Raw genomic sequence first — 25,930 nt, 5'->3', positions numbered from 1 at the left:
CGTATGGAACATTCCCTAACCCCGATGGACAAAGGAAAAGCAACCATGCGGAGAACGGACGGGAGGACGGCGGGATAGGGGTATAGCTGAGCGGTCCAGGGTGCGCGAAGGGGCTCGGCCACGTGTCCCAAATGCACAGAGGCGGGCAGAGGCGCGCGCGGCGCAAGGCTGGAGCCCGGCCCCTCGGCGCGGGGGCGGGGCGGGGCGGACTACAACTCCCGGCATGCTCCGTGCGGCCCCTCCCGCCTCCTGCCGCCGGCCGCCCGGGCTGCAGACGCGGGCGATGAGGATGGAGGCCGGGGAGGCAGCGCCGCCGGCTGGGGCGGGCGGCCGCGCGGCGGGCGGCTGGGGCAAGTGGGTGCGGCTGAACGTGGGGGGCACGGTGTTCCTGACCACGCGGCAGACGCTGTGCCGGGAGCAGAAGTCCTTCCTCAGCCGCCTGTGCCAGGGCGAGGAGCTGCAGTCGGACCGGGTGAGGCCGTGGGCGGGGGGCGGCCCGGCGGGGTCCGCGGCTCCCCCGAAGCGCGCCGGGCCGGGCTGCACCGGGCGGGCGACGCGGCCGCTTGGCTTTGCGAAGGGCGGGAGGCGGGAAGCCCTGCGAGGAGGGGGCGGAAGTGGGTCGTGGAGGCTTGTGCCCATTGCCGTGGCAACGGGACCACGCCAGGCCCGAGGCCGCCTGGAACCGCCGAGGCTGACCCAGGGCGCCCGTTCTCCGGGAACGGGGTTGGGGTAGGGAGGCTGCCCGGCGACCCTGTGACCCTCGCCCTCCTTTGGAGCGATGGGAACGGACGCCCCCCACTCCCCACCCCCTACTGCAGGAAAAGAGTTGATGAGGCCAGCGTTCTTCGGCCCCTTTGGGGCGCCCTGGGAGGGCTGGCCCCTGCCACACTGTTTCTGGGCTTCCGTCCCAGCTCTTCTGCAAACTGCTGTTTGACCTTGGGTGGGGTCCCCACCCTCCCCTCTGCATTCTGGGCTCAGTCTCCTGGCCTGCCCCAGGGGGGGCGCTCCCTGGAAATGACCGCCAGGGTCACTGTATCCCTGGACTCTGAAGCCCTGCAGCCTTGTGGAAGCCTCACCTCCTGCAGCCTCACTTGTCTGCGGAGCTGTGCCCTGGGTGCCCGCCCTGCCCCATGGCAGGCTGAGTGCACCTTGGCGAGTCTGTCAACACTCCCTGATGACTGAGGAGCTGGTGTGAGGGGGGTGAAGGGGTGGAGTCTGCTCACAGGAATGTTCCCCAGGGCCTTCCTGGAGCTGGGACCACCGAGACCTCACCCACTGAATGCTCCCAGTGACCCTTGGTGGCTGGCGAGTGAGGCAGTGTGATGGGCCCAAGGTCACAGGATTGGGCAGAGGCCGAGAGAATTTGAATGCTGGCCCATTTGACCCCAAGGCAGTGATTCTCACCCTTCCTACAATTCCTTTCATACAGTTGCTCATGTTGTGGTGACCGCCCCCCCCCCAGCCATAAAATTACTTTCGTTGCTACTTCATAACTGTCATTTTGCTACTGTTATGAATCGGGCGACCCCTGTGAAAGGGTCCCCTGTGAAAGGGTCCTTTGACCCCCAAAGGGGTCGAGACTCACAGGTTGAGAACCGCTGCCCTAAGGCCTTGTTAATGCGTCCCTTCTCACCTCCCTCCTGGCATTGGGTGGCACCTGAAGCTGAGGAGGCAGGCTGGGAAGTCCCCTCTTCCCTTACTGCCTGCCCCCCTCACTTGTAGGATGAAACGGGGGCCTACCTCATTGACCGGGATCCCACCTACTTTGGGCCCATCCTGAACTTCCTGCGGCATGGCAAGCTGGTGCTGGACAAAGATATGGCTGAGGAGGGTGAGTTGGGTCAGGGGTGGGCTGTCCCTGGGGCCCACATCCAAGCCCTGCTTCTGCCCAGATTGGCCCAGGGGACCCAGAGCTTGGAGGTTGCCTGCCTTCTTCCCCTTCCTCATCCCTCCGCCCACTGCCATCGAGTTGAAGCTGAATCATAGTGACCCTCTAATGGGGGAGTTCTGGAGGAAGGAAAGGCAAGGCTTTCTATTTCTGTGAAGAGTTACAGTCTTGGAAACCCACAGGGCAGAGTTCTACCCTGTCCTGTGGGGTCCTGTGAGTCAGAATTGACTGGATGGCGGTGAGTTTTATAGGGTTTATAGGATTTCCGAGATGGTCTGCCTTTACTAGAGCAGACAGCCTCAGCTTTCTCCTGAGGAGTGGCCGGTGGGTTTGAACCACTGGCCTTGCATTTAGCAGTCTAGCGTTTTCCTGACAGTGCCGCCAATCCCATAAGCCTCTGCCTGGGCTGAGCCTGGGGGCTCTGCTGAGCTGATTGCCTGGCTGTGGCCAGGTTCAGCTGGGGAGGCCATGGAGAGGCACAGGGAGGATGAGGGTGGAGGGACCTGTGGCAGGCCTGCCCTTTCTCTCTGGCCCCAGGGGAAGGGAGTGGGCTGGGTGAGGGCATGAGGGAGGTGTGGACTCTCAGTTGCCTGCAGTGGTGGGTGTGGGTGGTGCAGGGACTGCTCTTGAATGTGAGGCTCTGGGGGTGCCCACCCCTGAGCCCAGCCACCTAGGAAGGTGCAGCTGGGGGATGGTCCCAGGCAGAGCCCCCACCGGGGATAGTGTCCTGTGGTCTGAAGTCAAGTTGGCTCTTCCTTGCGGCGCAGGGTGTGGCGTTGAGCCAGTTTGAACGTGTCACTGTCTGGAGCTGCTGCTTCTCATGTGTTGCCTGTGGGGGTGGCGAGGCACCTTGCAGAGGGTGCACGCTGGGATCTCAGACGCGGGCGGCCAGGCCGATGCTTGCACTCTGTGGGTGGCTGCCACAGCCCAGCCCTCCCATCTGGTCCATGGTCTCCACTCCAGTCCCCATGGAGACCAAGGAGGGGAGGCCCAGCAGCTTCCCAGTGGGTCAGAAGAACTTCACCGCAGAGCCCCATGCCCCTACCTGCAGCCGCAGGGCGCTCAGGTCCACGTGGGCGTGCCGGTCCCACGGGGCGGGCTGTGAGTGCTGCTGCTGCGTCATCGCTCACACCTGTTTACAGATTTCAGGTGTCTCCAAGCCCTGCTACTCCCACACCTTCAGACAAGCCAGGGCCCCAGGGGATGAGGGAGGAGATTTATTGCTGGGTGACACCGGGCAGGTGATTTAACCTCTCTGTGGGGAGAAAGACGGCATTTTCTACACCCGTCGAGAGTTGTGGTCTCGGAAATGCAGAGAGGGCAGTTCTACCCAGCCCTAGAGGCTCCCTGGGAGTTGGCATCAACTCACTGGCAGTGGGTTCGGGTTTGGTTTTTTGGTACCTCGGTGGACGGAACGGCAGCACTGGCCTCACTGAGTGGCCGTGTGGTTGACGCCTGGCGTGGTGCTGGCTGTCACCTGCAGCGTCCATGTAGGGCCTTGGGGAGTGTTCTGCCCCCGCAGGTCCTGCGCAGGCCTTGGGGCTGTAGGGTAGATCAGACAAGGGAGCCTAGAGGCTAGCTGAGGGGAGCACAAAGCTGGGGGCTTGGTCCCCTGCCCTGGCCAGAGGTCTCGCTGTACGACAGGACACTAATGCTGCTTCCCCCGACCCCGGGGTGTGTGACAGCCACCGTGAAGGCTCACCAGTGCTGTCTTCCGAGGGCTGACTGGCCCAGAGAGAGCCGTTTGCCGTGAGGACACGGGGGCTCTGCAGCCCAAGGAGCAGGAGTTTGAACCCCAGCTCTGCTGCTTGCTGACCGTGTGCCTGGACCAATGGCTTTCTGGTTCGAGTTTCCCCATTTGTTGAGTGAGGATCAGCAGGTTCCACGTCCACAGGGCCGGGCTTACATGCAGTGCCCGGTAGGTGCGCCCAGCACAGTGGGCACCTCCTCATGTGGCCCTCGCATGGACCCTGATGCAGACATCTGTGTGTGTCAGAAGAGGACAGTGCCCGGTAGGTGCGCCCAGCACAGTGGGCACCTCCTCATGTGGCCCTCGCATGGACCCTGATGCAGACATCTGTGTGTGTCAGAAGAGGACAGTGCCCCGTAGGTGCGCCCAGCACAGTGGGCACCTCCTCATGTGGCCCTCGCATGGACCCTGATGCAGACATCTGTGTGTGTCAGAAGAGGACAGTGCCCCGTAGGTGCGCCCAGCACAGTGGGCACCTCCTCATGTGGCCCTCGCATGGACCCTGATGCAGACATCTGTGTGTGTCAGAAGAGGACAGTGCCCCGTAGGTGCGCCCAGCACAGTGGGCACCTCCTCATGTGGCCCTCGCATGGACCCTGATGCAGACATCTGTGTGTGTCAGAAGAGGACAGTGCCCGGTAGGTGCGCCCAGCACAGTGGGCACCTCCTCATGTGGCCCTCGCATGGACCCTGATGCAGACATCTGTGTGTGTCAGAAGAGGACAGTGCCCCGTAGATGCGCCCAGCACAGTGGGCACCTCCTCATGTGGCCCTCGCATGGACCCTGATGCAGACATCTGTGTGTGTCAGAAGAGGACATTTTTCTTTGGCTAGTTTTCCATGGCACTGCCAGGCCTTTCCTCCGAGGGGTCTCTGGGTAGATTCAAACTTCCAGTCTTGCCATTAGCAGGAGGGCAGAGTCAGCTGTGTGCCCCACCCAGGGTCTCAGGCCCTGACTTGGCATTAAGCTCCACTCACTTGGTTCCGACTCAGTGTCCCTGTGTGCATCGAAACGCTGCCCGGCCCCGCCCCGTCGCTGCCAGGTCTGAGCCATGGTTACAGCCACCGTGTCAATTCATCCTTTCTTGTCGAGGGCCTTCCTCTCTGTCGCTGCCCTCTACCAAGCACGATGTCCTTCTCCAGGGGCTGGTGGCTCCTGCTGTCACGTCCAAAGTATGTGAGACTGAGCCTTGCCAGCCTCGCTCGGCTGTGCGTCTCCCAAGCCAGCCGTGCGTGCTCTGACGGCTGGGGGCTTGTTTCTTGCTTTCTGCCATCACTGCCACTCAGAGGCGTGGGTGCGTCTCCAGTCTTCCTTAAGCTCTGCCCAGCTCCTTCATGCACCTCGGGCGATGGCACACGCCCTGCGTCGGGCCCGGGGCACCTTCGTCCTGGAAGTGGTTCTTCACCTGCGGTCAGTAACTGGGATCTCATCAGGTGCAGCCGAGGGCGGTGTTCAGGGCTCAGCCCAGCAAGCCTGCAGTTTCTTGATTGATGGACTGGCCGGTGTCCCCGGGTCTCTGCCCACACAGCCGAGGGGACGCGGGGGCTGAGTAGTGCCTCTCTGTTCCCTCTTGCTGGACCCCTGTGGGGTGTGCCTGGGGCTGGAGGTGCGTTTCAGCAAAGGGGTGAGGGGGCGAATGGGGAAGTGGGGGGCAGGTGGAGATGATCCGGGCCTGCTTATCTGTGCCAGGGGTCCTGGAGGAAGCCGAATTCTACAACATCGGGCCCCTGATCCGTATCATCAAAGACCGGATGGAGGAGAAGGACTACACCGTCGCTCAGGTCAGGACGGGAGAGGGGCCAGGGAGGTCGAAGCTGGCCTCATAGTCGGGGCACAGGCTGTTGGCCCCAGACCGGGAGGCAGATCCCCATTCTCTCCATGCACTAACGCCACTTACTGCGTGGCCAAGGGCCAGTCGGGGTCCCCTGGGCCTCAGTTTCCCCCCATGCAATGTCCACGTTCCCCTCCAAAATAGGGTTCATGTGGAGGCATGGGGGTGGGTGGGGCTGCCCATTTTGTGGGGTCAGATAGTGACCACCCTGTCGGAGGAGGTGGGACTTGAAGTCTTCGTGGAAGTTATGTATTGGGCTGTGATCCACAAGGTCAGCAGTTAGAAGCCACCAGCTACCCCGTGGGAGAAAGACGGGCCTTTCCACTCCCTTCCAAGAGTAACAGCCTTGGAAACCCACAGGGGCAGTTCTCCCCTGTCCTATAGGGTTGCGATGAGTCAGCATTGGTCTTTCTGCTCTGGGGAGATGGAGGAGGTAGATGGTGAGTCCCCACCATCTAGACTTGGGCATTGAAGGGTATGCCTGTGACCTGGTGGAGGGCCTGGCCCTGAGTGGCCCTCACAGCCCCTCACCTGTCACCTGGCTTCCAGTTCTGGTTCTTCCCAGGGGGCTGGGTGACCTTGGGCGAGCATATGAACCTCTGCTATGAGCCCCAGTGGAAGCCACTAGGCTTCTGGGGGTGGGATGAGGCATGCCGGGGGCTGGCCCTGGCACCCTGCACCTTCTCGGCAGCTGTGTCTCAGGCCTCTCCTAGCAGCCACGTGCGGCTGGGTGGGGGGAGGCAGGAAAAGGAGCCCCTGTCACCGAGGGGCCCTTCACACGCTGCTCTGCCCACAGGTGCCGCCCAAGCATGTGTACCGTGTGCTGCAGTGCCAGGAGGAGGAGCTGACTCAGATGGTCTCCACCATGTCTGATGGCTGGCGCTTCGAGCAGGTGGGCTGGGCCACACGGCCACCAGGGCCCCTCCGGCACCGCCTAGCCCTGGACCAAGCAGACCCTGTCCCCCACCCCCACCCATACCCCCAAAGCTCCCCAACCCCTCGGGGGTCTTCTTAAGGCACACTAGACAGGGTTGCAGTGGTCTGCAGCCTGGGTGGGTGGGGCAGGGCTCCGACCCCTCACTGACAACTCGGGTAAGCTGAGTCCAGGCCCACGTGTGGCCTTTCCAGGGGCGTCCAGAGTGGGGGCTTCCTGCAGTTCCTCAGCAGGAACAGGTGAGGTGCTTGCAGTGTCACCTGGTGATGGGCTGTTACCCCTGTTGGATTTCCTAAGCAGAAGAGCCAGCGAGTAGCTCAGGCAGGCCTGGTCCTGGGTGGGAGGGAGCATGCCCTCCACCGTCCCCACTCGTGTGGAGGTGGAAGCATTGGGGCTAGGGGGTCCGGGATCCACTTTCTTATCCAAGCCTTGCCCTGGCCAATCTGGGCCTCAGCGCCCTGGCCAGTGAGGTAGGCTTCTAGGACGCCCTTTGTGGGACCCCTTGGAAGAGCACGAGGGTCGCTGATAAAACTGCCCACGCAGGGCGTCTGAGTTAGCGCTGTGCACAGTGTTAGAAGTTAGTTCCCCAGGGCCCCAGAGAGGACTTGGGATCCGAGTTCTAATCCCCACCCCAGCTCTTCCTGGCAGTATGGCCACCTCTCCAAGCTGCCTGTCCGCCTCCCTGGCGGCCCCGCAGGGAGTGGGCGGGGTGAGGTCATGTGTGGGCATGGACTTTCCCAGCCAGGGCAGGGCTCCTTGGTGCAGTTCTTCTAGGGCCCAGCACAGATAAGCAGTGGCAGAGCCCATGCAAGAGCCTCGGTGAGCAGGTCAGAAGTCACAGGCTGTTTTCTCTGTGGTCCGGTGTCTCCCAAAGTTGGCGCAAACTGCCCCCAGGGGCATGCAGAGAGAGACAAAAGCGATGCAGACACTACCCTGGCTTGTGAACCAGTTTTTGTTTTTGTTTTCCCCTGAAAAGGGGAGAGTAGACCAAATACGTTTGAGAACCTATTGACTAGTGTAGGGAATGAGGACACATCCACTCACCTCCTTGTCTGACCTTACGGGGTGGGGAGGAGGGTCACCATCGGCATCAACAGCTGAGCTGACTGCTCTAAGGCGGAGGTCAGACACACCTGTCCCCTCCACCCATTTGTCCCATCCTCACGCCCACCGTCCCTCCCCAGGCACTCTCTACTTCTTTGCTGGGCCCTCCACATATGTCACGGGTCACACCGTGTTCACAGATTATGAAGGAAGCAGCAGGCTCGGGACAACTCAAGAGACCGTTCTTTCTCAACTGTGTCTGCAGGCAGGTGTCTTTCTGCCCCCTAAGCCCCTCGGCTCAGCCTTTGTCATGCTTGGGCAAATGTCAGCGAAACCCTTTAGCTCAGCCACTAAGGGCCATAGTGTCCCCACTGCACCAGGACGCCCCGGCCTGAAGGCCCTCTGCTCTTTCCCTGTGAGTCAGCACACCCACGGTCGACACCCACGGCAACCGCTTGTGCTGCTGTTCCCCCGGTTCTGCTGCCACCATCACCTTTCACCGCCCTGCACTGTCTCTGGGCTCCAGCTCTCCAGGTCTTGGGCCTAGGAGGTTCTCAGCACGGACCCAGGGCCCAACAGAGGATGCACTGTATTCCTGTCTCCTCTTCCTGGGGGGGAGTCAGGTCCCCGCTTCTTGGGCCTTGGGACTGGTTGGTAAACCTGAAACAACCTCGTTAGGTTCCATACATGGCATTTGCATGGCCCTGCCTCCACAAGGGTGCCAGGCACCTTGTTTGCAATGCTGGGAAGCAAATAATGTCCAATCCTCTTGGTGGGCCTCAAACACCTTATTTGCATCGTCATCTGGTGGGAGTTGGGAGAATGCCTAGAAAGGCCAGGTAAAAAGCCACTAACAAAAACAGCAAACAGACTAGCTCTTCTCCCCCTGCTCCCAATAGGGAAGGGCATTTTCCGTGGTACTGCCACACCTGGGACAGGGAGGCACGTGCCCCTAGCAGGCCTCCACCTGCTTTTAGAAGGTACCCTCCTGGTCCTGGGGTTAGACTGGAGCAAGGGGGGGGGTGGTGTCAACAACAGAACCAGAGATCTAGAAGTGGAGGGGAAGACCGTCTTTTGCCCAGGGATGGGGCTGAGCAGCGCAGCGAGCTCAGGACATCACTCTCGGGGCCCCTCCCCACAGCTGGTGACCATCGGCTCCTCCTACAACTATGGCAGTGAGGACCAGGCCGAGTTCCTGTGTGTGGTGTCCAAGGAGCTCTACAGCGCCCCCAACGGGCTGAGCTCCGAGTCCAGCCGAAAATCCAAGGTGAGCCCCGTGGGCCCGAACCCTCCTCCCTCCCTCCTTCCTCCTCCCTCCCTCCCTCCACCCACCCAGCCCTCCTCCGCTGCTGCTCTCCTGCCCTGCTGCTCATGCATAGCCTCCATGGTCATCGCATCCCACATACCTGGGCTCAGAAGGGAGAGGAGCGTGCTGAGCCGGGGCTCAGGGGCGTGACCTGTCACCTGTTGGCTGGGTGGCCTCAGCCAGGGCCTGCGTCCTGAGTGTACTGTTATGTTTTCTCAGAAGTGAGGGGGTGACACACACACCACCCACCCCCACATTGGCTATGGAGCTGGAGGGCAGGGCACTTCCAGGGTGTGGGGGAAGCCCCCTGCTGGGATGCTGGAAATTGCACTGTCCAGCCCTTCTTGTGGCCTGTGAGGCCCCTCCCTCAGGCTGCCCAGGCAGCCCCCAGCCACAGGGAGCGGGCAGGTTAAGCAGGGCTCCTGACTCCCAAGTCGGTGCCTAGGTAGCTGGGAGAAGGACAGTCGTTCCCTGGGGCCCACTGAGTGCAGTCTCTGTCTTCCTGCTTCCTGTCTGCGATACCACTCTCCACCCCCCACTCCACCAGTACTTCCAGGGGGCTGATGCCGCCTTCCCAGGGAGGGCCCTCTGACCTGGACCTGGAGCGCAATTCCTGGCTGACATCCTGGGTCTGGGTGGGGCCTGCCTGGGGCTTCCTGGGCCTCATTTCTACTCCTCCCAAAATGAGGCCTTCCCAGAATGCTCCAGCCACGCCCCCACCCTGTCCCTTACATCCCTGTGCCCCTACCCCGAGGACCTGATCCAGCCGGCTTTCCCAAGCACCCCACCTGGGTGAGAGGGCTCCCCAGCTTCTTTGGCTGTAGCTCTGCCCTCTCTTGGAGGCCTCCTCACCTTGCCCCTTATGCCCACCCTGAGACAGACGGGGGGCCTGTGGGGACAGCTGCCCGGGGCCCCAGCGCCCTGGTGAGCGTCTGCTCTCTCTCCCCCCACCCCCGCTGGCCACCGGTTTGCAGAGCGCAGAGGCGCCCCCGGAGGAAGAGCAGCTGCAGCAGGAGGAGGTGGAGGAGGTGGAGGTGGAACAGGTGCAGGTGGAGGCAGAGGCGCAGGAGAAAGGTGCAGCCCACCCCCGCGGAGAATGATTGCTAATACAGCCGGAGCCCGCCTGCTGGCCGCCCGCTGAAGTCAGCTGCCTCGCCCGCCCTGGGGACCTGGGACTGCTGGGGGGGGTGGGCTGCCAGGGCTAGCTCAGCGCCCACCACGCCGCATTCCCATCCCAACGCCTCTCACTCGCCTTCTCTCACCTTTCTCTCTGCAGCGCTGTCATCTCGGAGCCCTGCTCCCCTTTCCTCCCTCCCACAGCCTCTGAGCCCTGCCGGAGGTCCTGCCTCATCTCCATCCTCCTCCTCCTCCTCCTGGATCTCATCTACACCCCGCCTCTTCCCTCTCTGCTCCTGCCCTGGCCTGCTCTCTGCCTGCTCCCGCCTGCACCCTGGGGCTGCCCTGGGCCCCGTCGTCCGCCCTTTCCACCCAGGCCCCCTGGCCCCACACCCCTTGTGCCTGCCACCCCCTGTGTCCCCCCAGGCCCCTCTTGCCTCCCAGCCTGGCGTGGAGGGGCCCAGTGGTTGCCCCTTGGGGCCTGCAAGCCCCACTGGGCACCCTTGAGGCTGGCCCGACTCCTGCCCCCTGCATCCCCCGCTGCTGCCTCACGGTTCCTCCTTGCAGGTGCTGGGCCGCACCCTCTGAGACCTGAGGCCGAGCTAGCCAGGAGGGCTTCTCCTGGGCCCCCCGCCCACCCCCAGAGCCTCCGTCCCTGGTTTGTAGCTTGGCGGAGCTGAAGGGGGGCTGGGAGCAGGAGGGGCTCGAGTTTGACAGCTCCCGCTGCCCTGCTAGTTTCTCCACCCGTCTGGGCCCAGGGTGTGTGGTTCTGAGAAGAGAGAGCCAGGTGGGGACTGTCCCACTTGCAGGGACTCCACAGCCCAGCCCAGGGAGGTGGGAGAGACACACTACAGAACCCTAGCTGGCTCTATTCTGTGCCCCACAAGCTCTGCATCCCTCCCCCAGGTCCACTGTTGAATTTCCTGGGTTGTGAGGAGCTGGGGCCCAGCATGTGGCAACAGACACCTTGGCCGGGCACCCCTGATCCCCAGTCAATCTCAGCTGCCCACTGCCTGGGCCACCTCACTGTCCCACTCTGTTGCCTCTGAAACGTGGAGGGGCAGCTACTCTCTGGCCTCTGCCTCTCCTGTCTCTGACCCATCTGGCAGCGTACCTGGTCTCCCTAAGCCCCTGCCCATGTGGGGTCCCCTTCCTGCCCTCCCCTTTGTGGGCCTCAGCCCCACACCCTCTTCCAGAAGGGCCCTGCTACTCACCTGCGCTCTCTCTCCCCCTCTGTCCTGAACCTCGCTCTCCCACTTTCCTTGCTCCCACCTCAATCTCCTATGGCCTTTCTCTACCCTCCTTCCCCCCTCCCCCCCTCTCCTGTTTTCTGACACCCCCCCACCCTGCCCCCTGCCCTTCCCCCCTCTTATTTTCTAGCTGTTACAAGCCAGAGGCACCCGGATGTGAGGCCTCCAATCACCTCCAGGGACTTGGGGTTCCCATCTGACACCCTTGATTTTTGTACCACGGGGTGGGTCCCTGACCCAAGTCGGAGGAAACGTGACCCCCTCTGCCACTTCTGTCTGCACCTGTGGGGGTCTGTGGGACCCTCTCAAGCTCTAAGGTGGCCAAGGTGTGGCACTGTCCAGCAGTGTCTCCCCAGCGCTTCGGTCCCCTCCCGGAGGAGCCCCTGCTGCATGATGGAGGCCCTCCCTCCGGGCCTAGCCTTGTCACCTCCTTGAGCCTTAGTGTCCCTGTCTGTCAGCCAGAGAACTCCTCATGCCCACCTACCTCACAGGGTTGTTGAGAGGGTTGGGGGTCCCTGGGGCACAGAGCACCGGGGGGGTGGGCCCTTCACCCCACCCTGGGGCCTCCTAGACCGCCTGACCCTGTCACACACTGCTAGTGGAGGCGCAGGTGCTGCTGGGGGACGAAGAGCGTGGGGTGGGTAGGGCTGGGGGCAGGTGGCTCGGCCTTTACCTCGGGTCCCCCCCACCCCCATCGTTGGGGAGTGGGGCCACAGAGCCAGGGAGGTACTCAGGGACTTGTAGGAAAGGGAGCCTCTTTTCCCTCTGTCCACGAGAGGGGCAGGGCCCCTCGACACCGCCCCGCGCCACCCCCCCCCCCATGGGTCCTTGCTTCTCAGCTGTGTTTGACCCCGTCCTGTAATAAAACCTGACCAATGGCCTGGCTGCCTGCCCTCTTTTTCTGGGCTCTGCTCACAGGGCACAGACTGACCCAAAGGGTCAGTAACTAACCCAGAAGCCCCAAGAGCCCATCCTGTGGCTTCAGGGTGTTGGGGTGGGGGGCAGACCCTGCAGGCTCAGATAGGAAAGGAACAGTCCACCAGGGTCAGCCCGAGAGATTGCCATTTCGCCAGGGACGTCTGGTCACCACCTGCACCACTTTGGCTATCAGTACCCTCTTCCCAGCCTTGAAGGTGGCTGGCTCAGCGATGGGTGGGGTGGTGGGGAGGCTGGGATGACCCCCATCAGAGAGAGCACCGTCCCTCCCCAGCCGCCCCCACAGGTCTCACTGAGCTGCTGAGACAGTTACTGCGCTGGAACCTTCCCCGACACCTCTGACCCCTCACCTTTGGGCCTCAGGCTGCGCACAGCCACTCAGAGTCGCTGGGTTTTCATACCTGCCTGCCTGGACCCCAGCCCCTCCCCTCACTCAGCATAGCCCTTCAGTACAGCTTCTTGGTGCTCAGCTCAGCTGTCTGAAGCCCACCTCCGCCCCCTCATCCCCCCGCCCCAGGACACCATGGTGACAGAAGTGGGGAAGGGGAAAGCGGTCCTTATGAGAATAAGCCCCTCCCACCCTAGCCCGTGGGAAACCAAACCCACCGCCTTGAAATCCATTACGGGTTCACAGTGACCCTGGGGTAGCGGCCCCAGGCAGCCCAAGCCAGTCCTTTGCTAGGGCTCTGCTAAGCACTTGGTCCCTCCTCCAGGTTCTGATCAGACAGCCTGGGAATGCGCTGGAGGGAGGATGGGCAGACTTGGGCCTCTGGGACTTTCAGACCAGTCGAGAGAGGCCAGTCCCTGGAGAGAGCCTTCGTGCTCGGTAAGGTTAAGTGGCAGCGAAGAAGAGGAAGGCACTCGACACGATCGGTGAGCACAGTGGCTGACATCTGGGGCGCAGGCAGGAGAACCGCCAGGAGAATGGCGCAGGACCGGGCAGTGATGCCTTCGGCTGTACGAGGGTCTTATGAGTCAGAACAGACTCCGTGACTCCACGCAGCAATAAGCACGGGGCCTTGGATCTTGCATTTTAGCCACGTGCCCAAGCTAATTCCTAGGCTGGGCTCTGTTTAGCCCGTGAGCTTGTCACCAGCCTGCCCCCACTGGCCAGTTCCTGGCTACTGGCCCACTCATCTCCTAGATATCCCTTCACTCCCAGGTGGGGTCCACTCTAGGCCTGAGGATATCTTCCCAGGCTGCCTCTCCACCCCTTTACCCCCAACTTCCGATGCCCTCCCTCAAGCCCCACTCCCCCCAGCCTCAGCAAGTAGTGTCCTCCCTGGTCATGCCCTGATGGCTGAGGTCCCACCCTTCCAGGGGCGGATCCCTTTCCTGGCCACGCCCCCACCCACTTCACCCCCTGCTACTGGCAGCCTCCTGGACGTCTCGCTTCCAGAGGTCCCTAGACATGAATCACTGGGAACTTTCAACCAAATGTTCTAAGCCACCTCCTACTGCCTCTGAGCAAGAGACTGGAGCCTGATGTCCATTGCTCGCCCATGTCTTTACCATCACCGGCCACTCCGAGCCTTGCGGCTGCCCTGCCTCCACAGAGTCCACCTTGGCCCACGGGACTCCCACCATCGAGCAGGCTGTGGGGGCAGGTGCCACAAAGGGATGTGGCCAGGTTAGGGGTTCTATCCAAGACCACAGCAAGACCTCTGGTCAGGTGACTTTATTCCCCAGGATGGCCAGGCTGGCCTGAGGTGAGTCTGGGCTGCAGAGACTCGGGGGACAGGTAAAGGTGGGACGAAGACCCTGAACATGGGGTCCTGACCTTTGGCGTTGGTGGCAGCTGGCCTGTGTGGCTGTCTTGAGGGCCCTTCCTCTGAGATACCTCCCAGCCCCACCTTTCTGGCCAGCTCTGCTGGAAGAGCATTATGAGAGCCACGGTCCTATCAGACACCGCTTGGTGAACGGGGATGGACAGATGAGGAGGAGGGGACTCAGAAGACTTCGGGGTATGGAGGAAGGCGACACGAGGCTGGAAGCGACCCCCAGCCAGGCCTGCTGTCTGTCCACGCCCTGGGCTGAGTTCTGGCCATCAGTGGGTAGCTCTCCTCGTGTCCTTCCAAGAGCAGACATCAGGGAGCTGATGGGGGCCGCTTGTCCCCCCAGAATACTTGTTCCCCTGCCTGGTCCCGGGGGTGGGTGGGCCCCAGTCTTCCACTCCTCAAGTTAGCACCTGGTGGATCCAGCCAACAACACCTGTGATGCGGGTGTAGACGCCGAAGTAGTTGGGGCGGCCACAGCCCAAGCCCCAGCTGACCAGCCCAGCCAGGAACCACCGTCCGCTGGGCTCCCTGCACACCAGGGGGCCGCCCGAATCACCCTGAGGAGAGAAATGGCAGCTGCGTCAGGACCAGTGAGAAGCCTGCACCCGCAACACGATGGGCGTCACGTCCTCTCGGCCAGGCTGCCGTGCCCGTGCCGTGACATCTGTAGAACAGCTGCTGTAAGCTGAGCTGACCCTCCCCGATGCGGCCTAAGCTCATGTCAGGCCGCTCTTTAAAACACCTGCCCCCCCCCCGTATAGAGTGACCCTGTTTCTGTATATACACCCACAAAACCAAACTCAGCCATCGAGTCGATGCCAGCTCAAAGCAGCCCCCTAGGGTAAAACTGTCCCTATGAGCGTCCAAGACGAACTCTTTATGAGAGTAGGAAGCCCCGTCCTCCCAAGGAGCAGTTGGGGGGAGGGGAGGGCTTAAAAAAGATGGACAAATAGAATCGAAAGAGGATGGAATTTTCCCACAAACTCTTTGAAACTCCCTGCTTGTGTGTACACATGCACGGCAGAGTGATTCCCTGGAGAATCCTGGCTGAGACGCTGTCCCTGTGGCCCTCCAGCAGGTCCTGGTGAGGTGGGGACTCTCCTGGAAACATGTAATGCTTCTCTCTGCCCTCCTAGAGTTCTATCTAGCTGTGGCCACGGGCAGGTGCATGTTGGTCAGGAGAGCCAGGCTGGAGCCCAAGCCCTGCCCACCACTGGCTCTTTGCGGCAGCCTTGGGAAAGTCCCTCAATCAGGCTGGGCCTTGTCTCTTCATCTCTCAGGTGGGGACAGCCATCTCCACCTTTTCCGGGGAGCTTGGGAGGCCCCAGTGAGCAGATGTGAGCAGGGGGCCCGGCCCCGGGTGCTATGCTAGTCCTGCCCTTACAGTCACCTGGCAGGCGTCCTTCCGGCCCTTGCGGTAGCCGGCGCACAGCATGCGGGGTGTCACCTGGTAGCGGTAGGCCTCACTGCACAGGTCCTGGGGGATCAGCCGCACATCCACCTTCTGCAGAGCATTGCTGGTGGGGCCTGCCCAGGGTGGGGTTGGGGCAGAGGTCAGGTAAAAAGTGCCCAGACCCCCCCCTCCACGCTCACTCCCCCCTCCCCATTCTCCTTGCATCCTCTTCACCTCCCTTTGGTCCAGCCCCTTCTTTGCTTGGTGCATGCCCAGAATGCCCCAAATCAAGTCGACTGGGTTCAGCCTTCCTCCCCGAGGGCAGGTGGCCTCCTTCCATGCCTCCCCCCACCCCCCAGAGGCCTTTTCAGACAAACGCCTGACTCCTTCCCACCCTCCGGCCCAGAGCTTCTCCACCAGTGGCTGCGGTGTATTCTGAGGTTCGGTCCCCTTGCCGAGACTGGATCTATTCCATCAGGGGCGAGGCCTCGGCTTGGTCTTTCTCCTGACACTTCTTAGGTGCTACTGAAGCCCACAAACTGCCCAATGTCTGTCCCATAAAGAGTTCCAGTCTCAGAAGCCCTACCTAGGTTCCCTGTGAGCCAGAGTCGACTCAGGGGCACTGGCTTTTTGGCTTGAAGGGGCAGGCAGGGAAGAGGGTCCAGGCTCCTTACAGAAACCTTCAAAGTCCTATCTGCTGCTTTCTCCCGCTGCCCCCACTTAGCTACACCTGCTTCTACCCAGGCCCTGCTGGCTCTGGGGGTGCCCAGGTCTCCCTGTCTTGGCACCTGTGCCTTTCCTGGGAACACCTTTCCCTTTTGCCTGGTCAATGCTGACTATCTCTCAAGCCTCAGCTTAGACACCCTCCTCCAGGAAGCCCTCCTGGACTCCCGATGGGTGGGGGCCTCCCCTGGGGTTCCTTTGTACACCTTGCTCCTCCTTTGCCGATCTGTCTCCACCCTTCACATCATCTGTCTCTCCCAAGAATGTGGCTTCTATCATCTTTACATCCCTGCTGCCCAACTCAGTGCTTGGCTTCTCGGTGTAAGGTGCTGTCACGTGGGATCGGATCCACAGCAAGTCTGCACAGCAGAGCGAACCACTGCCCAGCCCGGTGTCTCCATCCTTGCAGTTCTCCAGGTTCCTCTCCTGAGGGCCTTCCTCTTCCCTTCTGATCCTCTAGTTGACCAGCCTAGTATGATGCCCCTTTCCAGGGATTAGCCTCTCCTAGTTACATGACCCACGTGCGTGAAGCCAGGTCTCACCAGCCTCACTTCTGGCCGGACTTCCACCAACATAGACGTGCAAGTTCTGGCCAGAGCAAAACCAATCTCACTGTCCTGGAGTCGATTCCGAGTAATCGCCGATGCGTCATACTGTGCGTGTGATCTATTTCAGCCTGCAGAAGTTGATAAGAATGTGCCGTTGCTTCTGCATTAGTGTGCATACATGTGAACAGTCATGATAGCTTCTGTCTTCCTTCTAGGTCTGCCAATATTATCCTCTCACCGACAGCGTCGTATTTCGGGATAGACCTGGAAAGGCTTTTGTCAATACCGTATACAAGTCACTTCTTCAATTTGTCGTCCCGTGCATAGTAAATTGTTTTATGGCTGATGGAAGATGGCCAGTACCGGTCCTTTTCAGCTCACCGCTGCCTCGTGTCTCAATCTTTAGGCATTCTATTTTCATGTTTAACAACGTCCAACTTTCCTGGTTCACACTTTGAACATTCCATGTTCTGATTATTACGGATTGGTTGCTGGCAGCTGCGTCTTCTCCTTCTGAGCCAGGTCACATCAGTAAATGAAGGTCTCAAAAGCTTTGCTTCATCCGCCTCATTCGGGTCGACTCCACTTTGAGGATGCATCTCTTCCCCGGTCATCTTTTGAGTCCCTTCCGGCCCGAGGGGACCCATCTCCCACCACCCTATCAGAGGACGTTCTGCCTCTATTCCTAAGTTCGCATGTGCAAGTGTTTTGTTTTGCTCCATCCCCCCTTCCCCCCCCCCCCAGTCAGTTACTAGAGCCTCCTTCATCTGTCTTAGCCCAGAAGCTCCTTTGAAGCCTTTGTACTTGGGGTGACCCTCCTAGTATTTGAAATACCAGTGCCATGGCTTTCGGCACCATAGCAGCATGCCATTAAGCACAGGAGGACAGACAGACACATGGCGGCGACTTATTGTGGGCACTCAGTAAGTCTGTGGTCGACTGGCTGAGTGAATGGATGTGTGAACTAATACGTGCTCTGCTACGGCGATTGCCATCCTTGTAGATAAGACAAAACAGTTTCCCTCTCCAGGCCTCCCTTTCCCCATCTTTAAAATATCTCCACCTCCTCGTCAGCCGCCACATTATAAATCATGTTCTTAATTTTCAAGCCACCACTATGAAGGGCCTGGGGACATGGTCTTTTATACCACGAGAACTGAGAAGGGGCTTCAAGGGCCAGAAGGGAGACCACCCCCCCACATTGCTTTTGAGAGTGAAGAACAGAAAGGGCAGGGGTCTCGAGTCAGGCAGTCCCTGTTTCCAGTCTCTGCTCCAACCCAATCTAGCAGTATGACTTGAGGCAATCGCTAACCGTCTCCGAGCCTCAGTTTTCCTGTCCATAAGATGGGGCCATGCTCTTCAATATCATTAGCTAACACGAAGTCAAGGGCTAGCCAGGGAACAGACCATGGAACAGACCACCGACTGCTCAAATGTAAGTTCAGATAGAAGCTACAGAAAATTGAAAACTAGCATTGACTTTTGGGAGAACCTGATTACATTGAGTCCACATCATAAGCCCGGTTCCAACACTTACAATTAAGATCCTTCCTTCCTCCCCAAATGTCCAAGGAGCTGAGGAGAGGGCAGAGCTGGGGCACTGCCGGCATGCTGGCCTGCCCCCTTCTCTCAGGCACATGCTTCAACCAAGCTGACATCCTGTGACATTGGCTCTCTTAAGTGACCTTCCAGGAGGACCCGAGCACACAGGCCCAATGAAAAGAGCAACTTCTGTAAAACCCAGCCCAATGTGATCCCAGGATTTGGGGACGGAACTTCGCGGCCGGGCCCACCCCACACATGCCCACAGGTTGGGAAGACCCGGCCGGCTGTGCCCATCCTCACTCACCGCCCTCGCGCAGCGCGCCCCAGCCGGTGATCCAGCAATGCAGGCCTGGCTCGAAGAAGTGGGAGAGCGCGGGCAGGCAGACGGGGCGCACAGTGGCCGAGCGCACCACCGGGTGGTCAAGCTGAAGCAGCGCCACGTCATAGTCATGGCTGTCTTCTTCGTGGTAGGGGTGCAGGAGCACCCGGCTCACTTTGAAGGACACCTCGCCGGGCCAGCGCGAACTTTGCCACACTTTTCCCAGGTACACGGTCCACACGTTAGGCGAGGCAATCCTGGGGGCGAGAGGGGGGCCTCGCTCAGCCTGGGACCGCGCTTCCTGCACTCACGTGACTCGGGGCGCAGGCGTGTGGTCAGAGGGGTTCCTGGGGTGGGGACCTGGGCCCAGCAGCAGCCTGCCCTCCGCAGACGCGGGTCCCTAGGCCTCTGGCTCCTCTCTGAGATAGGATGAGCAGTTTCTACTTGGGTTCCTGGGGTCGTTTCCTAAGACCACGCAAGGAGCCATGGTGGAGCAGCAGTTAGGTGCTCGCCAGCCAAGGGGAAAACGGGGATTTTAAACCCTTCAGTGGCTGCTTGGGGGAAAAGACCAGGCGATGTGTTCTTTAGAAACAACGGGGCAGCTCTGGAGCCCAGGACCCCCAGGGGGCAGTTCTACTTTGTAACCTAAGGGCTCTGCAAGCTAGACTCACCACCACCCCCCAAACTCCAACTCAGCAATAACAGGTGCCTAGCTTAGCATTCCTTCCCTGCCCACATGGCCTGTCCTGACCCACGGCTGCCTGTCAGTCCCATGGGGAGCAGTGGGCCTGAGTGCAAACAGAGTTTGTTCCACTGTCCCAGGGAGGCCAGTGGGGAGCTAGGGTGGGGTGGTACAGTGTGACATAGATGGCACCCTGGCAGTGGACAGTGCTGGTGGCTGCAGAGCCAGGCAGAGGCTGAGAAGGAGCAGGGTGCCAGGGAGGAGTGAGTGCTCCTGACCTGGACCCAAGCCGGAGGAGGCGAGAGGAGAGGAAGGGTCTAGGGTGGGCAGTGCCAAGGGAGGGGCCTGGGAGCCTCAAAGTCTGCCTGGGGCGGGTGACATTTGATGTCAGCCCACCAGGTCAATGGGGCAGATGGCCCAGGGATAGCAAGGGGTGCCCCCATTTCAGGGTTCTTCAGCCACACCCACCACTGCCCAGCCACAACCAGGACAGGCAGGAGCCTTGTACCCTCTTTTTCTCTCCAGTGTCCCTAGCACCTAGTCAGGCTTGGTGCCCTGGGAAAGCCCAACGGATCCTGCTGGACTGGTCGTTCTCAACCTTCCTAATGCCGTGACCCTCTCATGCAATGCCTCATGTGGTGGTGACCCGCCCCCCCCCCCCCACCATAACATGATTTTCGTTGCTACTTCATCACTGTCATTTTGCTACTGTGATGAATTGGGCAATCCCTGTGACAGGGTTGTTTGATCTCCAAAGGGGTCGAGACCCACGGGTTAAGAACTGCTGTGCTGGACAGATAAGTGAGAGGAATGACCGCTTCCCAGAGCCAGCCTGAAAGAGGGGCTCAGCCCCCAGCAGGGGGCCCGACCAGGACCCAGAGTGGGTCTGTGGTGGGTCCACTTGCGACAGTAGCTAACATGGGGCCCTCCTGCCCCTCCTCCCCCCATTTGTGGTCTGCTCAGAGCCTCCCTGCCACGCCCACTCCCTACCCTTACCTGTCCTCTTGGAAGCAGTGGGCAGCCGTGATCACCCAGCGGTCAGCGATGAGGGCCCCCCCACAGATGTGCTGGCCCTTCACCTGGAGGCTGGCCTGCCACGGCCACTCGCCCTCTGAGGACACGGCCCCGCCCACGATGCGGCTGGAGGGGCCCTGGAGGCCACAGTCTGATTTGGGAGACAGGGACAAGGAGGCCAGTGAGAACAGTGGGGCACAGAAACAGGTGAGAAGAGAGAGATGGAGAGAAACAATGAAGAAGCAGAGAGGGAGGCAAGGGACACCCAGGGGGTGCTGAGGGGTCAGAGAAAGATACAGGATAGAGGGACAAACAGATGATACTCTTCCCCCACCCCCGACTCCACTCCATGCAGGTGGAGGGCGGGTCCTACCCTGCTCCCTGCCCGGGGGCAGTGGGGCTGGGCTGAGGGCCAGCAGGCACAGGTGGAGGGGTGGGCAGACAGATGGGGGGGGGCAGTTGGCTGGGCAAAGAGGCTAGGGTGGCAGGTGGAAATGTCAATGACAGGTAAGGGACAGTCAGCTGGGGAGAGTCCTGGGGCAGTTGAAGGGGCCAGCAGACAGATGGGGACAGTGGCCAGGGGAGGGTCCCAGGGCAGGCTCACCACAGTCCTTCTCGTCTGAGCCATCCCTGCAATCCGGCTGCCCGTCACACTCTGGATTGGGCTTCTTCACACAGCTCCGGTCCTCACACTGGAAGGTGAACGTGCCACAAGGCACCCCTGCGACAAAGGGTGGCCCTGAGCCCAGAGGGGCCTTCCACACAGGCCCCACCCTTTGTTTTCACGTGGCCCTGCCTTGGCCGCCCACCTTCATGGAGCAGACCACCACCTCCAGGGAGCCTTCCCTGCATGCTCCCACCCTATAGCCTTTAACCTCCCTACTTGTTCGTGGTGCATGAGTTAAGTGTGAGACTGGTAACCTGAATCCTAATCTCTTCGCAAGGTGAGGCTGTCTGCCCCCATAAAGATCTCCAGTTTCAGAACCGCTACAGAAGCTCACTGTGAATCGGAATTGATCCATCTAAGGCAGAGGTTCGCAACCTGTGAGTTGAGACCCCTTTGGGGGTCAAATGACCCTTTCACAGGGGTCGCCCAATTCATAACAGTAGCAAAACAACAGTGATGAAGTAGCAACGAAAATAATGTTATGGTTGGGGGATCACCACCACATGAGGAACTGTATTAAAAGGTCACGGGCATTAGGAAGGTTGAGAACCACTGCTCTAAGGCTCAGGCGAGAACAAGCCAGCTGTCTTGCCCCTGTAATGACAGGTTAAACCCAGGGAGGGCAGGGACCACGGCTGCTGTCTTCCTGCACCCTTACCCTCCCTCACCTATCTACTTATGGATAGTCTGTGAGTGTTGTTTGTCAGTCAGATGGTCGGATGAGTGGTGGATGGATGGATGGTGGATGTGTGGGTGGATGGCTGGCTGGCTGAATAAAGCAATGGAGTAACAGAAAAACCAACAAATGGGTGTGTGCATCTTGGCCCAATAGACAGACCTACAGACAGCTAGAAGGATGGTTATAATGAGTGGATATACTGAAGGCATCCTGGTAGCACCAAGATTAAGTGCGTGGTTGCTAACCTCATGATTGGCAGTTCAATCTCACCAGTGGGGAAAGATATGCCAGGCTGCTCTTGTAAAGATTTAAAATCTTGGGAACGCTGTGGGTTAGTCCTTTGTGCTACGTGGAATCAACTCAATGGCAGTGGTTTCGGTGTGGTGTTTTAAGGACTAGTGGGCAGAGCAGTGGATGGATGAATGGTGGCTGAATGTGTCTATAGAACAATGGGCTGGCTCATCACTGGGCAAACCAGCAAGTGAATAGATGGATCAACAGACAAAGTGACTGGGGAGACAGGATGATGGATGGATGAGTAGATGGGTAGGTAGATGGATATATGGATGGGTGGGTGAATGGATAGATGGAATAGGTATACAAATGGGTAGATGAGGTCGTCGATGGATGGATGGATGGATGGATGGAGAGGTGGATGGATGGATGGGCGGACTGATGGGTGGGTAGATGGGGACGGGTATACAGATGGGAGGATGGATGAGTAGATGGGGATGGGTATACAGATGGGAGGATGGATGGATGAATGGACAAACCAGTGGATGGATGTTTGGATGGATGAACAGATGGTTGGATGGACTGATGGATAGTTGGATGAATGGATGGACAGGTAGATGGATAGATGGACTGGCCTGTGGCTCTACAGCTAGGTGGGTTGGTAGGTGTTTGGGCAAGGGCAGAAACCTTTGCCAGACGAGTGTGGCGGAGCCAGGCTATTGAGCCCCTACCTTGCCGGCACTGCTCCTCATCACTGGAGTTGAGACAGTCGGGCTGTCGGTCACAGACCCTGGACAGTGAGATGCAGGTGCTGTCTTCCTGGCACTGGAATGTAGCTCTGCACACTGTGGGGGGTGGGGGGGTGTCAGAGAAGCCGCGCCTGGTGGAGCCCTAGCTCCCCCCGCCCACTACTTGGCTCTTGGGCTTTGAAGCAATCTGTGAGAGGCCTCATTTCATGTTGGAAACAGACAGTGCTTGTCCAAGACCATTTGATGAAGCTCGAACATGACACTAGAGCTGATTCTAAACATGAGGCTCCTCCCCCAACACCAGAACAGGAGGGGTACACACCCACTTTCTGAACCAGACCAGAATAGGTAGCCTGCATGGTGACTCTGGAGTGGAAGCCAGACCTCCCTGAAACTCCTGGCCCAGGGGCCCCTTGCTGCGTGGCAATGGATCAGCTCAGCAGGACTGACAGCTCCATTCTGAGCCTCTGGCTGGAGGGCGAGACCCGGAAGGGAAGGAAACAGGTTATTTTCTATCCCTGTATCCTACCTTCCACCACCTTCTTCCTTGGGAAGCTGCCTGGGGCACAGTGGGGGTGGAGTGGGGGTGGGAGGAGAGAGAGAGGAGCCCTGGGCCTTAAGTCAGGAGACCAAGCTCCCAGCTTGTCCCCCTCTGTCCTGTGGGGTGGCCCTGGGGGGATGCTCTCCCACTCCACTCCCATCCCACCATCCCAGGGACACTCTGAGTGAGTCCTGCTAGCTGCTGAGAACAGGCACTTCGGGGGGGGGGGGTGTATCTGCCAAGTGGGGACTCAGCTCAGAGAGGATTTGTGGATGCAGGGACAGGGAGCTGCTCACCGCAGTTCCTCTCATCCAGGCCGTTGGGACAGTCCTTGATCCCGTCGCAGGCAGCCACACAGAGCCCGTTCACAGAGCAGAGGAACTCTCCAGGACAGGCTGGGGCGCACAGGGGACAGGGAGGGTGCCGTGAGGCCACGCGTGACCATGAGGACAGCAGCTCGTGTGCACCTGGGTGTCCACACATGCAGTGTGCCACTACCTCCTGCGAGGGGCATGTGTGTGCAAGTCAGGGCATGCACACCACACACGTGGGTCTGTGTGCGTGTGTAGTGGCAGATGAGCACGCGGCTGCCTGTCACGTGTATGTGCCCCGGAATACACACACACAACCCCCTCCCCACTTTGTCCAGTCGCAGAGCTGGCCCTGCCTGCTCAGCGGTTCCAGGGATGGAGAGGCTGTGGAGAGGGTTTGGGATGCCCACGGAGCTCCCCGGCCTGCCCATACTCACGGTCCGACTGGTTGTACAGGGCGTAGCGCACCTGCAGGCCGGGCCCAGTGAGGGAAATCTGGGAGGTGAAGTTGATGGTGATGCCGCCGGTGCCCACCACAGGGATCCTCTCTGCGTAGGGCTGCAGGGTGCGCAGGCCACACAGCCTGGGGGTGACCCGAGAGGGATGAGGATGGAGAGAGCAAAGGGCGTGGTGCCCCTCTCTCCTGCCCACCTCCCCCGTCTTGGTGGACAACCGCATGTTCTTATCAGACAGTGCTCATGCACCCCCAGAATCTTCTTTCTGGGAAGCATGCTGGCTTTGTCCTTTTCTCCCTTGCTCTCACAGTCTCTATGACTCCCCACTACCCACAGATAAAACTCAGTATCTAGATTCTACTCCCAGAGAGGAGGGGAGGAAGGGGAACCGATCGCAATGATCCCCACCCCACCCCCACCCCTGGGGGATGAACCACAGAAACCGTGGGGGAAGGGAGAGCGGTTGGTGTAAGATATGAAAACAATAATTTATCAAGAGGCTACGGGGGGGTGGTGGGGAGGGAAGATGAGCTGACACCAGGGCTCAATCGAGAGTAAATGTCTAGAAAATGATGATGGTAACCTATGTACCAATGCGCTTGCTTATTACGGTTGCCGCACAGATTGCTGTAAGAGCCCTCAGTAAAATGATTAGAAGAAGAGGAGGAGGGGGATTATTGGCTCTGACAAGGGTTTGCCCCGTGTGAGTAGAGACTAAAGCTTCTCCTTTATGGCCCCCTCTCTGGAAAGAAATGGGTCTCTGTGGTCAGCGCTGGGGGTCTCCCGTGAGCCCTGACCCCTGCCCTAGGAACTGTAGTGCTGATGGCCGTGGCCACACTCGAGAAATGTGACCTCCTCCACGGACGACCAGCTCCAGGTGAGGACACCCCTACCCACGCTGTCCAAAGTGTCTTCATGTTAATGCTCAGATGGCATCTGCCTGTCCTCCACACACACACACACACACACTCAGTGGGGTTAGTGGCCGTGCAGTGCCCATGCAGCGTCACACAGCCCTCGGTTCAAACACCCCATCTCCACCGTCCCATCTCCAGCCTCACCCTCTTCTCTCATAAACCCAGGAACACAGTGGGACTTGAGCTTAGAAAGTGTGTCGAGCATGATATTCTTCTCAATGTGTCTAGATTAGCAACCAAGCTGGGAAAACCAAAAACCCAAACTCACTTCCAGGGAATCAGTGCTGACTCACAGTGGCCCCTGTGGGTTTCCAGATTGCAGCTGTTTATGGGCATGGAAAGCCAGCCTCTCTCTTTAGATTAGGAACACTGTCCTGTTTTTCATGAAGACGTACTTAGGCTTCAAGGAATAGTTTGGCATTGTTATCAGTGCTGTCGAGTAAGCACAAAGTCAGTGGTTCCAGCCCACCAGCCACTCCACAGGGGAACGATGAGGCTGTCTGTGCCCATAAAGATTACATAGGGTCACTGAGAGCCAGAGCCAACGCAATGGCAGTGAGTACTGTTATTTTAAATAAAGAATGTTTGCAAAGTAAACCATCGCTCTTGAGGGCAAGAGCTAATTTTTTAAAATATAAAGGGGTCCTGAGATGGCAGGAGAGGAGTCGGGGGGAGGGGACGGCGGCGGAAAGGAGAACCACTGTTGAGTTCCTGGGTGACAAACACGGTTAGATTCTTGACTGCTAGCTGAAAGGTTGGCAGTTCGAATTCACCCAGGAGTGCCTTGGCAGAAAGGCCTGGCAATCTACTGCAGCAAGATCACGGCCTTGGTGGGGGAGGGTGGTGGGGGGAAACCTTTGGCGCCCACGCCATCCCAATCTGGAGCTCACAGGGTCGCAATCAGTCAGCAGCGAGAAACTGATCTGCTCATCCCCAGGTCAGTGGTCTGAAGCCGCCCGCCACTCCGAGGGAGAAAGAAGAGGCTGTCTACACCTGTAAAGGTTTAGCTTCTGGGAAGCCCCCAGCCCAGTTCTACCAGGTCCTACTCCCAGACTTGCTGTGAGTCCGTCCCACGGGAAGGCAGGGAGTTTTCGGAGTCATCAGGGGCCCAGGGACACTGCACCACCAGAGGGCTCCCAAGAGCAAGTCGGTCCCTTCTCGCCCTTTTCCACATGGGGTCGGCGCACAGAAGAGGCTTTCTTGTGATTTGCTTGATTTTTAAAGCTCGTCGAAGGTGCTTGGGTGGTGCCGTGGCCAAGCACTTGGTTATGCTTCGGATAGCGAGTGGGTCAAACCACCAACCGCTCCCTGGGGGAGCA

General features: G+C 59.7%; 2 protein-coding genes across 7 annotated transcripts in view; one reads left to right on the top strand and one right to left on the bottom strand.

The window, feature by feature from the left end:
• Positions 1 to 241: 241 nt before the first annotated feature.
• Positions 242 to 17,033, top strand: KCTD17 (potassium channel tetramerization domain containing 17). 6 transcript variants are annotated; one of them, XM_075550978.1, is made up of 9 exons: positions 242 to 472; positions 1,723 to 1,831; positions 5,329 to 5,420; positions 6,267 to 6,362; positions 8,590 to 8,715; positions 9,729 to 9,828; positions 10,031 to 10,093; positions 10,438 to 10,528; positions 11,251 to 11,460. In XM_075550978.1, exons 1-9 carry the CDS (start codon positions 284 to 286, stop codon positions 11,318 to 11,320), a joined length of 936 nt encoding a protein of 311 aa, XP_075407093.1. In that variant the 5' UTR covers positions 242 to 283; the 3' UTR covers positions 11,321 to 11,460. The 6 variants fall into 6 exon arrangements, with proteins under 6 accessions (XP_075407093.1, XP_075407090.1, XP_075407087.1 ...); XM_075550975.1 differs by lacking the exons at positions 10,031 to 10,093; positions 10,438 to 10,528; positions 11,251 to 11,460 and adding an exon at positions 16,714 to 16,849; XM_075550972.1 differs by lacking the exons at positions 10,031 to 10,093; positions 10,438 to 10,528 and having other exon boundaries at positions 11,251 to 12,005.
• The window catches only part of TMPRSS6 (transmembrane serine protease 6), a 36,834-nt gene continuing 24,856 nt past the window's right edge, over positions 13,953 to 25,930 (bottom strand). Inside the window, exons 10-17 of the mRNA XM_075550971.1 lie at positions 23,677 to 23,822; positions 23,225 to 23,323; positions 22,370 to 22,483; positions 20,663 to 20,779; positions 20,041 to 20,209; positions 18,348 to 18,619; positions 15,225 to 15,361; positions 13,953 to 14,391 (exon numbers count right to left, since the gene is read on the bottom strand). Of these exons, the coding sequence (XP_075407086.1) occupies positions 14,233 to 14,391; positions 15,225 to 15,361; positions 18,348 to 18,619; positions 20,041 to 20,209; positions 20,663 to 20,779; positions 22,370 to 22,483; positions 23,225 to 23,323; positions 23,677 to 23,822 (1,213 nt within the window). The 3' untranslated portion in view covers positions 13,953 to 14,232. The remainder of the gene's footprint in view (positions 14,392 to 15,224; positions 15,362 to 18,347; positions 18,620 to 20,040; positions 20,210 to 20,662; positions 20,780 to 22,369; positions 22,484 to 23,224; positions 23,324 to 23,676; positions 23,823 to 25,930) is intronic.

The sequence above is a fragment of the Tenrec ecaudatus genome, chromosome 6, assembly GCF_050624435.1.
Source record: "Tenrec ecaudatus isolate mTenEca1 chromosome 6, mTenEca1.hap1, whole genome shotgun sequence".
In the NCBI taxonomy this organism is placed as follows: Eukaryota; Metazoa; Chordata; class Mammalia; order Afrosoricida; family Tenrecidae; genus Tenrec; species Tenrec ecaudatus.
This window is presented reverse-complemented; position numbering and strand designations above follow the sequence as displayed.

What these genes read in the sequence shown, in the direction of transcription:
- KCTD17 (XM_075550977.1), top strand. Translation starts at nt 284, where the DNA reads ATGAGGATGGAGGCCGGGGAGGCAGCGCCGCCGGCTGGGGCGGGCGGC. An exon ending in CAAAGATATGGCTGAGGAGG is followed by an intron (nt 1,832 to 5,328) that starts GTGAGTTGGGTC and finishes TATCTGTGCCAG; the next exon opens with GGGTCCTGGAGGAAGCCGAA. An exon ending in AGTCCAGCCGAAAATCCAAG is followed by an intron (nt 8,716 to 9,728) that starts GTGAGCCCCGTG and finishes ACCGGTTTGCAG; the next exon opens with AGCGCAGAGGCGCCCCCGGA.